At 49.6% G+C, this 13,193-nt stretch overlaps 1 protein-coding gene across 13 annotated transcripts in view; it reads left to right on the top strand.

The window, feature by feature from the left end:
• The window catches only part of CELF4 (CUGBP, Elav-like family member 4), a 357,363-nt gene that overhangs the window by 321,487 nt on the left and 22,683 nt on the right, over positions 1 to 13,193 (top strand). For 4 of the 13 annotated variants that reach the window (XM_006835091.1, XM_006835090.1, XM_006835087.1 and 1 more), the window contains exons 4-9: positions 3,493 to 3,618; positions 3,936 to 4,015; positions 4,428 to 4,571; positions 5,716 to 5,863; positions 8,286 to 8,435; positions 12,593 to 12,658. In XM_006835091.1, coding sequence (XP_006835154.1) covers positions 3,493 to 3,618; positions 3,936 to 4,015; positions 4,428 to 4,571; positions 5,716 to 5,863; positions 8,286 to 8,435; positions 12,593 to 12,658 — 714 coding nt within the window. Of the gene's footprint in view, positions 1 to 3,489; positions 3,619 to 3,935; positions 4,016 to 4,427; positions 4,578 to 5,715; positions 5,864 to 8,285; positions 8,436 to 12,592; positions 12,659 to 13,193 lie in introns of all 13 variants that reach the window. The other 9 variants (XM_006835094.1, XM_006835085.1, XM_006835084.1 and 6 more) reach the window with 5 other exon arrangements.

Raw genomic sequence — 13,193 nt, 5'->3', positions numbered from 1 at the left:
AAGGGATATCATTGCTGATGTCTGATGGATCTTGGCTGAAAGCAGAGAATATCAGAAAGATGTTTACCTGTGCTTTATTGACTATGCAAAGGCTTTCGTTTGTATGGATCACAACAAGCTATGGACAACACTGCAAAGTATCAGTATTCCGGAACACTTAATTGTGTTCATCAGGAATCTGTCCTTGGACCAAGAGGCAGTTGTTCGAACAGAACATGGAAACACTGAATGGGTTAAAATTAAGAAAGGTGTGTGACAAGGTTGTATTCTTTCACTATACTTATTCAATCTGTATGCTGAGCAAATAATCTGAGAAGCTGGGTTTTTCTTCATATAGGATTTCTTCATCAGGATTGGAGGAAGACTCATTAACCACCTGCGATATGCAGATGATACAACCTTGCTTGCTGAAAGTGAAGAGGACTTAAAACATTTACTGATGAAGATCAAAGAGCACAGCCTTGGATATGGATTACATTTCAATGTAAAGAAAACAAAAACCCTCACCACTGGACCAATAAACAACATTCTTATCAATGGAGAAAAGATTGAGATTGTCAAGGACTTCATTCTTCTTGGATCATCTATCAACACTCATGGAAGCAGCAGTCAAGAAATCAAAGTCAAGAGCAAGGATGTCAGCTTGAGGACTAAGGTGTACCTGATCCAAGCCATGGTATTTTCAATAACCAGCATGCGAAAGCTGGACATTGAATAAGGAAGACTGTAGAAGAATTGATGCTTTTGAGTTATGGTGTTGGAGGAGACTATTGAAAGTGCCATGGCTGCCAAAAGACCCAATAGATCCATTTTGGAAGAAGTGCAGCCAGAGTGCTCCTTAGAGGCCAGGACATGTTGTCAGGAGGGACAGATCACTGGAGAAGGATATGTTTGGTAAGGAGGAGGGTCAGAGAAAAAGAAGGAGACCCCCAAGGAGATGGCAGCATCAATGGACTCAAACATGGCAATGGTAGTGAGGTTGGCCCAGGATTGGGCAGTGTTTCGTTCTGCTGTGCATAAGGTTGCTGTGAGTCAGTACCTACTTGATGGCACCTAACAACAAAATAGAAGGGACTCAGGCCTGGCAAGTTTGCCCAGTAAAAGGAGATTTCAAGTGATGGGAGAAGGAGTTAGAGGAATGGGAGGAAATGGCAAAAGAGAAGTGGTTAGATAGAAAGGCACGTGTGGATGAATTTTAATGCAATCAGAAAGCTGTCATAATGATAATAAAGGAATATATTCAGACGTCAAGAGAAGAGAAGGTGCTGAGTTTTGGTCCCTGCATTTAAATTAGGCGCAGGCGGAGGAGGTGCCTGCTCTATCCTTCTTTTCTCTTTCCAAAGGAGGAAATGGAATATTTAAGCAGGAGGTGGGCCAGGGATTGGGGGGAATGGGGGACATTTCTATTTCTTTGTCTTTCTGGAAATCTCATTTAACTAGAATCTTTCAAATGCCTTAGGGGTTGTGGGGAGCAGTACTGGGCCCAGCCTGGAGAGAAGAGTTTAAAGTACTGTAGGAGCTCTGGTAGCGTAGTGGTCAGCAGTTCGAAACTACCAGCTGTTCCGTGGGAGAAAGATGAGGCTTTCTGCTCCCATAAAGATTTACAGCCTCAGAAAACCTGCACAGGGTTACTATGAATCAGAACCGACTCCAACAACACTCAACCAAGGCTCTAAAAGCTCCCGTTTCACTTCAGGTAAAATATTGCTGCATCCAGGAGTCAAACCTAAGGGCTCCCCTCCCTGCACTTTCTCTTTTGTCTCTGTTCTTTGTCAGTCCATCACTCTGCTCTTTGTCCTTCCTAACTCTCGTTCCTCTGTCTCCTGTCCTTTTTCCTCTCTGCTCCAACCTTTTCCTCACTTTTTTCCCTTTTTCTCACTTTCCCTTGGTTTCCAGTCCCTGCTCCCCCCCACCCAAGAACTTGGAATTGGAGATTCAAGGGTCTGAGGCCCTGGGGATGCACTCCAAAGTTCTACCACTGTCCAGGAAGCCCTCAGAACAGCCAGGCAGGGCCAGGCATGCATTGATGGGGCTTCAGAGCTTCACTGAAGAATGCCATTCGTGGAGACCTGTGCTCCTTATGCCTTTCATGGGGAAGTAGATTGCCAGGTTTTTCTTCCTAGGTGCTTTGGTTAACAGCCATTTACACCACTCAGGGACTCCTCCCTAGAGCAAGTATTCCCCAAAGAGGACCAAGTGGCAGCTGATCCCTGGGAAGTCTGGGGCATCACTTCTGCTATTCTTTATTGGTTAGAGTAGTCTCCCCACCCAGATTGAAAGGGCGAGGAGCCCACCTCAATGGGTGTGAGGGGTGTAAATTACATTAAAGTAAGAGGTCTTCTTGTAGTCATTTAGGGAAGTCCAAGCTACCACAGATCTACAAAGCCCAATGTGATCTCTGGCACCCTGAACACACAGTTGAATGGGATCACCAAGCCACTTGGCCTCCTTCACAGAGCCTGGAGCCAAGGTGCATGCTGGCTGTTGAAGGACTTCAGCCTTCAGGAAGAGACCTCCCCAAAAGTGCCATGGCTAAATTCTGTAGCATGAATAAATCCTGGTGTGGCATTGTGGGTTACTGGGCCAGACTGCAGAGCCGTTTGAACTGCAAGGTCGGTGGTTCAAGTTCACCAGGCACTCCTTGGAAACCCTACACAGGGTCGCTATGGCACTTAACAACAATAGACCAAGGAGGGGCATCCACATGGAAGTAAAATCATGTGAGATCAAAAGGAGGTGTGCCCATGGGCATTCATTTATGAGGGTTTACTTACTATGTGTCAGGCACACTGCTTCACCGGGTTCCAAGGACTAAACGTTCAGGGGAGGGGAGCGGTGCTAGACAGAGACCAACTACATTGGCAAAGCAATAAATAATTGGCCATGGAGTGTTGTTAGACAGACCTAGACCAAAGGAAGGAGAGGCTTTAGTGAGGAGCTGATATTCAAACAGACCTAGAGGAAAACAAGGAGTCAACTTTGTGTCTTGGGGAGGGGTACACCAGCAAGTACAAATAGCATATGCAAAGGTCCTGGGTAGCCGACTTTCTGGTGGTTAACTAATCTTGGTACCTGTAGGGGAAGGTGGCAGAGAACTCTGCTGTGTGTTCCAGGGGAGGGAGGAAAGGAACCCGGGTTTGGCCCGACGAGTACAAGCCCGCGGAGCCGCCTAAACGCACCAAGCAAGCAGCCAGGCCTCTGCTCAGCGTGTGCCCGTTTTTTACGGGCAGGAGGAGTACTTCGGCCAGGTCGCTGCAATCCGACACCCTCCCTCTCCGCTCAGGCTCCGCCGTTCCTCTCTTCCTCCGCCCGTTCCTTCCTTTACCCGCTGTCCCCCTTGTCCGCTCCCCAGCTCCCCAGCACTCCCTCTTCCCACCCCTCTACCCCCCTTCGGCCGTGCCTTCCTCCTCCCCCCACCCCCACCCCCGAGTTCTTCCTCGCGCCTCCTTGACCCCTGGCCCGGGTAAGCATCTCCTAATTTTGTTCCAGAAGATAGAAAACTCTTCGTGGGCATGCTCAACAAGCAGCAGTCCGAAGACGACGTGCGCCGCCTCTTCGAGGCCTTTGGGAACATCGAGGAGTGCACCATCCTTCGCGGACCCGACGGCAACAGCAAGGGTGCGTGGGGACCAGGCGGGGCGGGGCCGGGATAGGGGTCTCCTCACTGACCTGGAGGACTGAGCCTGGGATTTGGGCCGCTCTGTCCAGTCCGGACAGGGACCAGAAGATTTAAAGCTACTTCTGCGTCTCTCGGCCAGTCCAGGTCTTTCTGTCTCTTGTCTGTTTCTCTGGGTTTCTCAGTCTCTGTGTCTCCCCCTTTCGGTCTTCATCTGGGAAACTCCCTTTTCTCCCGGTCCCCCACCTCTCTGTCCGCCTCTTGGATCTGATCTTCTCTGGGCCCTCGGGCCGTGGCTCAGCCTCTCCCGTTCCCTCAGGGTGCGCTTTTGTGAAGTACTCCTCTCACGCCGAGGCGCAAGCGGCCATCAACGCTCTGCATGGCAGCCAGACAATGCCGGTGAGTGCGACCTCCGGGCTGGGCGGGGACCGCAGCGGGACCCGGACGCCTGGCACCCGAGGGGCCCTACCTGTCCTCCAGGGAGCGGTCCGGTCCACGCAGTGCCTAGTGCTTGCCGCTTTCACAGCCTCCCAAGAGAACCCATTTCTCAGACAAGGATACTGAGGCCTAGAGATGTTAAAAAACTGACCCGAGATCACCCAGCTAGAAAACGCCTATCGTGGGGGTTAAGATCCTCACAGGTCTGGGCGACCACAGGCCCTGGACCACCATCACCACCACCATACCCCTCTCACCGCCCCATCCCCGCAGTTCTCTGTAGTATGGACTTGGTGGGCCCTGAGCTGGGGCTTGGACAGCTGGGGGTGAAGGCGGCCAGGGCACTAAGTCTCACCTGCCATCCCTGCTGCAGGGAGCTTCGTCCAGTCTGGTGGTCAAGTTCGCCGATACCGACAAGGAGCGCACGATGCGGCGAATGCAGCAGATGGCTGGCCAGATGGGCATGTTCAACCCCATGGCCATACCGTTCGGGGCTTATGGCGCCTACGCTCAGGCAGTAAGTGTGGCTACCACAGGGCAGTCAGGCGGGAGGGGTGGCAGTGCTCAATCCCAGTGCCAGAAAGCCCCAGAGAGCCTCTGAGAGGAGGGGAATCTAGCTGCACCCAGAGGAGTCCTGCTCAGAGGCAAAAAAAAAAGTACAGATTGGTCAGGAATAAGCCCCGAAGTGAAGGTGGGAGGGGTTGAGAAAGCTGGTCCAGTCTAGGGTCGTTACCTGGAGGAGGTGGGTGCCGCCCTGATTCTTAAGATGTGGAAAAAGAGACTGAAGGACCTCTGGGTGAGGGCAGCAAGGTGGATTACCCCGATCTCCCACTCCCAAAATCTATGCTAAACCCTAGAAAGGCTGATGGGAGGTCAGCCCTCCCTCAGTCATGGAAGGGGGCCCCTCAGACCTTCTAGTTCTCTTGACCACAATCGTTTTGAGGTACCCCCAAACATTTGCACCTACATTGTCCCCACATTTCCCCCAGACCCCACCTTAGGGCTCTGACTCACCATCTTCTTTCTTCTACACAGGGGCCCCCTCTATCAGCATGTCCCCTGAACTGCCTCCCACACTTACCTCCACAGCACCCACATAGGTGACCTTGAGCTAGATCAGGGCTCTGGTGCTAAAAATGTAAGCTCACCTCACGTCAGCAGCGTCAGCTTTGGCCAATTTTAACAACCTCTCCAGCCCCCACTCACCTTTGTGAGGGCATCATGGGAGCCAGGGATTTTTATTCCGTGACTCTCTTGTTGTTTCTCTCCAGCAAAGCTCTGGGTTAAGACTGTTTAGGTCAGAAATTCATGCCAACTTAATTCTAGAGGCTCATCCAGCATGTCATATCCCCACAAACGAACAGCAAACCTCATGCAGAGCTGACCAACACCTGGAGTTAGTCCCCCTCTCTCTACTTCCAACAACTTCAACATCCCAATCTCCTAGAGGCCATTGCTTTTGAATAAAGTCATCTCTGCAGGGAGGTATTCCTTAGTAGTCATTGGAGACTAATGGGCAGGAATGGGGGAAACAGCAGGGCTCTGTGTTGGGGCCTAGGGAGATATGACTGGGGTTGCTGGTCTCCAGGAGTTGAGCCTCATGGTGGGGAGGGCTGTCCCCCTGGAAGCACGTGATATTTTTTCCACTCCCTTTGCCCCAGCTGATGCAGCAGCAAGCGGCCCTCATGGCCTCAGTTGCGCAGGGAGGCTACCTGAACCCCATGGCTGCTTTCGCCGCCGCTCAGATGCAGCAGATGGCAGCCCTCAACATGAATGGCCTGGCGGCCGCACCCATGACCCCAACCTCAGGTGAGTTCACAAGAGCAGCTGGCTCTACGTTGGGCCTTATATCTGGCCTATTTGGGTTGTTGTCCTGTGGCAAAGACACGTAATATCTGGGACCAAGTAGACCTGTTCTTCTGACAGTCTGTCTAAAATAATGTTCTAATCACCAGGACACAGAAGGGAGATGGAAAATGATTTCAGGATGCTGAGAATCTCAAGTTTAGCCATATCAGGGAACAATTTATCTCAATCTCTATTAATGATGGTGGTGGTGGTCTGTCGAGTTGCTTCCGACTCATAGCAACCCTGTATAGGGTTTCTGCTCTTTACAGGAGCAGAAAGGCAAATCTTTCTCCTGAGGAGCGACTGGTAGATTCAAACTACTGACCTTGCTTGCTAACTACAAGCTACCCAGCTCAAAATCCAGGACACTCCCAGGCTCCTTCTATTAACAGTAGATATCTGGAAGGAATTTAAAGGAAAACATCCCCCTTTGAGGTCTGAAGGGAGAAGACTCCTGCCCATTCTTTGGCATAATTCAAGCCAGTGGTGTTACTAGGGGTTGTGGGGATTGTGTATCACACTGATGACACTGTTGGGGGATGGGAAGGTGACACAAAAGTGACTTGACAGTCTATAACATGTTTGTGCAGTGTTTCAGAAAACATTTAATATTTTTTATAAAAATATTTCTGTAGTTATAACAACAAAAGCATTTTTCATTTACATATATCCGTATATTTAGAAGGCTAAAAAGCTATGCTACTTGACTTTTTTTCTAACTTTTTATTGTGAATTGAGTGGATGTTTACAGACAAGATCATCAGTTTTACATTCAACAAACCATACACTTTGTTTCATCTCAATGATTGCAGTCCCCTCCATGCAACAATAGTTATCCTGCTTCCTCCCTGTGGTTCCTAGTTGCATTCCACCCATCTTCCCATCCTTTCTCATCTTTGTCCTTAGGAAAATGTTGCCTTTTTGCTCTTGAATGGTTGACCATTCCATGGTGAGCATACCTTACTAGGGTTGTTGTCTCCCCTATATATCCATCTACTGCTTGGCTGAAAATTGGTCCATGAAGAGTGAGTTCCTTTCCAAACCTGAAGGGTGGTTGAGGGTCACAGTTTCAGGTTCCTCCAGTCACTTTCTGATCAGTAAGCCCCAATTTTTTTTTTTTTTTTTTTTATGATTTTGAATTTTGCTCCACGTTTTCTCCCACTCTATCTAGGATCTTCTAATGTGATCCCTTTCAGAGAATTTGGTAGTGGTAGCTGGGCTCTATCTAGTTTTTATGGTCTAAGAGTTGTGGTGACTGATGTTCACATGCGCCATTGGTCCATTGGACTAGTTGATTTCAAGCATCTTCAATTTCCATCACTTTTCTTTCTTCTGCACATGGAGAGACCAAAAGTTGCACCTTAAATGGATGCTCATGAACTTTTAAGATTCCACATGCTAGATGTGAAATACTGTCTTTGTGGACTGTATTATTCCAATATGTATCATACCACAGTTCCCTGAGTCCCAAGTCCTCAGGCCCAGCAACTCATTGCCTTAAGATGTTTGATAATAGCTAAGAAAGTTTCAACATTTTGCCAGTGGTTATGCTCCTCAACATTCTTAGGCGTGTTTGCAGCAAACATCCTCTTTCAAACTCTTTTGTATTTGTGGATCTATTCCCACTCTTGTTTCCATCCTCATTCAGCTTGTTTAGCTGTCCATGTATCTACCCATAGACACTGTTGTTCCACAGTTGTGTGTTTACCTCTGTCCCTTTTAACCCTTGCATATCTAGCTCCTTGTGTCTTCATCTGTCTTCAGCATTCTTCTGCCAACTTTCCTTTTCTTGTGTATTGCCCTCTCCATCACCCAAGTTAGCATATGTCTACCTCCACCTGAGAAGTAGCATTCCTTCCTAGGGAGAGTAGACTAGCTTCTCAGTGATCTAGATAAGAGAGTTGAACCAGCAACTGAGAAACCCCTTTGTGCTCTAAATAAGGACTAACATATCCTAACTTAAAGTGAGACACTAATTAGAAAAAGACTGGAGGACATCCAACTGTGATCAAAGTCAAGGACATTGAGGATGAGTGGTCAGTGGTCAAGAAAGTCATCATGGGATCGTTAGCACTTGGACTCTGACTTAAATGATAGATACAGTTGGAATGGGTAAAGTCACTCCTTGTTGTTAAGTGTGTTGAGTTGGTTCCAACTCATAGTTACCCTGTATAGGGGTTACCAAGGAGTTGCTGGTGGTTTTGCTGTTAGCAGTCCAGTGATGATCCTGAAGTGCCACACCAGGATTCCAAGTCATTACTAGCAGACAGAAAACTAGAGGCATGGGTTAAAACGGGATAAAAATGAGCAGGCATGTGAGGTTTGCATGCACGGAAGCAACGAGTGGCGCTCCATAGGGTCTTTGTCTCACCTCTAAAATCAGGTGGCAGCACGCCTCCGGGCATCACTGCACCAGCTGTGCCTAGCATCCCGTCCCCCATTGGGGTGAACGGCTTCACCGGCCTCCCCCCACAGGCCAATGGACAGCCTGCTGCGGAAGCTGTGTTTGCCAATGGCATCCACCCCTACCCAGGTAAGCACACCAACAGCACATCCATCTTGTCCCTGCCCTTAATGAAAAACAACAGGGCAGGTGTGGCTCCTGCCCACTCTCTGTTCTTGGAGGAACACCAGATGGGATTGGGGTGAGCCAGCCTCATGTTCGATCTCAAGAAGTCCATGGCGGGAGAGAAGAGACCAAAACTCCACTCTAGCAGGAATGTCAATCTGATTGTTGAGGAAGAACCCCATCCCTGAACTTCTCTTAGAAGGAAGGAGACAGAGACGGTTGTTTTTGTTGTTAGTTACTATTGAGTTAATCCTGATTCATAATGACCCCATATATCCTGAGTATAACTGCTTCATAGGGTTTTCAAGAATATGACCTTTCGTAGGCAGATCACCAGGCCTGGGATTGAACCACAAACCTTTTAGCTAATAGTCAAGCATTTGTGCCACTGAAACCAAAAAGCCAAACCTGTGGCCTTCAAGTCGATTCCAATTCACATCCACCTTACAGGACTGACTAGAACTGCCCATGAATTCTCTGAGGCTGTTAACTTTACAGAAGCAGATTGCCACATGTTTCCTCCTCAGCCTTTCAGTTAGCAGCTGAGCACTTCAGTCTCTCTGCTGTTATGGCTCCTTATAGAGAGACTATTAGCGATAAACTGTTTAAGGGTGAATTTGTCCCAGAAGACAAGAGGAAATAAAGTTAAAAGAATCATCAGACTTAGAATTAAGTAGGAAAAGATTATTTAAAGTAGGAAGAAAGTGGACCCATACGGGCTGGTAGTCTGGTTAGTACATACCTCCTGATTCCTTGGTGCATGCAAACCCATGGTCAGGACCTTAGATCACTCCTGGACCTTAGAACACTCCTGGGCTTGCTCATTTCCTCTCAGTTTGGCATCCAGGAAAATCCTCATTGGCTTTGTTCTCAAACGTAGCACTTTACATGTATTAAGAGTGTCTGGGTGAACTGAGGCAGCTACTCTCAGGCCTGGAGGATGGGCTGACATCAGGGCAGAGAGACAAGCCATAGAGTAGACTAATTATTGGTAGGCATTGTTGGGTCTATTTTTCACTCATAGCAACCTCATGTGACATAGTGGAACTGTCCTGTAGGATTTTCTAGGCTGAAATCTGCAAGGGAACAGATTGGCAGGTCTTTCTGGGTGGGTTCAAACTGGTAACTCTTTGGGTAGCTGCTGACCACTTCACTACCAGGGCTCCTTATATAGTAGATTAGGAAGAGCAATGTACTTGATACATAAAGACCCAGATGTGCTCTCCTTCCTAGGGAGCAAAGGACGAGGCATTAGGGTTCCCATAAGTATTAATAAGTGCCCAGCTTGTGCTGAATGCAATCAGAGGCCCCAGAAGAAGGGCAGGACCAAGAATCTATTCTCTGGGAGGCCACAGTCCAGTGGGGGTCAAAATAGACACCTAAATATCAGAGCAAATTCAGGCAGAGTAAAGTCTGATCAAGAGTGAAGTTTCTCAGATTTGAAATGGTAAAAAATTTAGATGTAGGCTACCCAAGGAGGAGGCTCAGACTGGACTTCAATGGATGCCTAGGAATTGGAGCTGAATGAGGAACCAGCTCCAGCTGAGTGAGGGCTATCCTAGAGGCACAGAGACAGGAAGGGGTCTGCCTGGCAGCGTGAGCAGTGGTGAGGAGGTTGACCAGCTTGGAGCAGAGGAGGCCAGCCTGGGCAAATCAGTGCTCTCCAGGCTAGCTGCCTGTCAGAACCCACTGTGAGGTGTAATAAAACCACAGAAGCTTAGATGGTCTGATTTCAGTGTCTAGAGCCAAGCCCCAACATCCACATATTTAAAAGCTTCACCAGCTGTAGAGTGGAATCCCACTGGGATAGAGGGAATTAGAGAAGGAGAATTTCTTGACTCTGAACTTAGAGTTGTCCTTGATCCCATCCCAGTGCTTACCCCATAATACAACCCTTAGTCCTTAGAGAAGGGGCCCACAGGATCCAGACTGTTGTTTCAAGATGAAGACTTCAGGCTGGTGAGGCATCAGGGAAGGGATTTGGTAAGCTGTAGGGGGGAGAAACCCCACCATTCTTCCGTTTCTGGGCTGGGAGATAAGAGTCCCCAGCACATCTGGGTGGCTCCATTTCCCACTCCTGCCTGCCCACAAACCCATCTGGATCTTGACAAACCTGTTCCTTCCCCACCCCCACCAGCATCTGTGAGCTATTTCCCTCATGGAATTTGGAAATGCTTCTTGCCCCCATTTGTAACAATCTGCCACATCCCATAAACAATTCCCTGCCAGAGTAGGAGGGAGGGATGGAGGGAAGGAAAGGAGAAAAGTAGTACATTACAAAAATTAATTTGCCATCTTTAAATGTGGAGTTTGGAGTTGCTGTAATGAGCGAGATCCTTCAAAATGCTCACTCTTTGGCAGTTACTAATGGAGGTCGTTAAGCAGAGAAGAGAGGGGCCTCAGAAATGCTTCTCTCCACTTTCTAGCCTCTGGTAGTCTCTCTGTTCTCCCCTCGGGCATTGAGATCATGTTTGCAACATGCAGTATGACCTCTACTGCCACATACCACCCTGAAGGGGTGGTTTCACCAACGTTAGTGACAAAAAGAAAGCATCCACTCCTTCCTTTAGTTGCAAGTGTTTGCTGAGCACTCAGTATGCTCCTGGCACCATGAGTAGGTTGCCATCGAAGTTCTGCCGGTTACGTCCTGCACAAACATAGCAAACTGTGTGCACAGAGGAAAAGGCACGTTTTTCTAGTTTGCATAAAAATTCTGTGTGGGTGGGCAGCTGGGAAGACCAAAAGGACACCCCCTCTACCCCAATACAACCCTGCCTTCAGAGAGCTGAGAGGCTGGTGGAGGAGGCAGAGGGAGCAGGAGAAAGGAGGAGACCTCCCCACCACCAGGCAAGCCCTACCACCTGGGGGCTCCTGGCTGCAGCATGGGGGAAATTCACGGATAAGAGGTCTCGATTGGGACAGTCCCAACCAAGAAGGTGCTCATTTTCAGCTTCCCATTTCTGAGCAGTGCCCTCCTGGGCCCAGCTTCCTGTTGAATCTTAGGAAACATAGAAGCTGCCATCCTCACTAGGGGGATGATACAGATCCCTTTTCTCTTGGCTCCCCTGAGGCTCAGGTGCTATTGCTGTAATGGAAGTTTACTGAGAAACAGAAACACAGCTCAGAAGGGAAGTTAAAGAATTGTTCCTCATCCAAAGGCCTGGAAGCCTGTTAGCTTAGCTGGCATGGGGCACCAAGGTGGTTTTCTTCCCACTACCATGAGCTATTCAGTTTGCCCCAACCAAGGTCGTCAGGACGAGTGCCTCTGTGGGTGAGCATCTGCCTCACTCACCTCCTCTAAGACTGCACCATTCATCACTGGCTTAGTCACTGCTGCTCCAGGATCCAGGCTTCAGCCCACAGTGCCTACAGAGCAAAGGCAACAGATGGAAACAGCCTTCTCCCCTAGCCGAGTCCAGTTTCTTGCCCAAGTGTCTCCCCTTGCACAGTGCAATAGACATGTGAGTTGAGATTAGAAGATAGGAGGAAAATTGAAGCAGTCTGAGTAGACTGCGCTCAGCAAGTCCACTTCCAGTCCCTAGTGTGACCAGTTCCTGCTGAGAGCATCAGCCATACCTTATGAGTGGGAACCCTCAATGAATGCGCAAATGCCCTAAGAATGAGAGGGGACCCCCAGGAGGGGGTAGCCCAGGAGACTGGATGGCAGGTCTAGGTCTCCTTGTGCCCCTTCTTCTACCCAGCTACATTCTGCTGGCTGTCCCTTCATACATTGTCCCTTTCACTTCCAAGGGTCACTCAGGATGAGCCCACCCTCCTGACAGCCTCCAGGCCCCTTGCCCACTTTCCCACAGCCCTTCAGTGGGGCACGGTCCCTCATGATTGAGCCTCTTTCTGGCTTCTGTTCCTCACCCTTCACAATCTTTTGCATAAATGACCCTCCACCTCGGTCCCACCAAGGAAAACAACACTCCACATACTAAGGGACCCAGCAGGGGAAGGGGGTGTCTCCACCAGGGTCTAGGTGCTCTGGATTTCTGGGTCACACGCCTGCCCCCATCACTCTGTGATGACTGGGAAGAACGATGCCTCCCATGGATGTGATGGGGAGAGGGGCTGGGTTGGGTGGGCACCACTGACCTCTGTCCCCTGTGTCCTTGCAGCACAGAGCCCCACCGCCCCGGACCCCCTGCAGCAGGCCTACGCGGGAGTGCAGCAGTATGCAGGTCGTTAGTATCCACGAGTCTTGCATGGCTCTTTCCTGGCCATGGCCATCTCCCCAATGTCCCCTCCTTCCCCTCAGGCCTGGCCCCAGTACTGCAAGGGAAGGGAGGAGGAGGGAGTACTGGGAAGCTATAGCATAAGGAGGGGCTGTACTGGCAAAAACCCTCTCTGCAGGTCCCCTCCTCTTACAGTCATGTACTGGACGTGGCAGGGTGCCCTCGCAGTGGTGGGGATGAGGACTTCAGACAAGTGACCTGTTCAGTCACTTGTCTTTGCAATCACAGTTCCTACCCCCAGGGTGCCTCTCAGTTCCCTCAGGAATGCCAAGCCACATAGCAGTACTGGGGGTGAGGGGGAACCTGGGCTACTGCCCCCCTGCTGTCCATGGTCACTGCCCCAGGAAGTGGAGATTCCAGGGTTGAGAGAAGGAAGACTCTTTCAGTGCTAACCCATTGGAGGGCTAGCAATGCCACTTCCAGTCATACATAAGCATAGGCGGTGGGATAGTGCTTGCAAGCATGACCTGGCGGCGGAGGGGGG

Source organism: Chrysochloris asiatica, unplaced genomic scaffold (assembly GCF_000296735.1).
Source record: "Chrysochloris asiatica unplaced genomic scaffold, ChrAsi1.0 scaffold00015, whole genome shotgun sequence".
Taxonomy (NCBI): Eukaryota; Metazoa; Chordata; class Mammalia; order Afrosoricida; family Chrysochloridae; genus Chrysochloris; species Chrysochloris asiatica.
The sequence above is the reverse complement of the archived record's forward strand: the minus strand, read 5'-3'. Positions and strand labels throughout refer to the sequence as shown.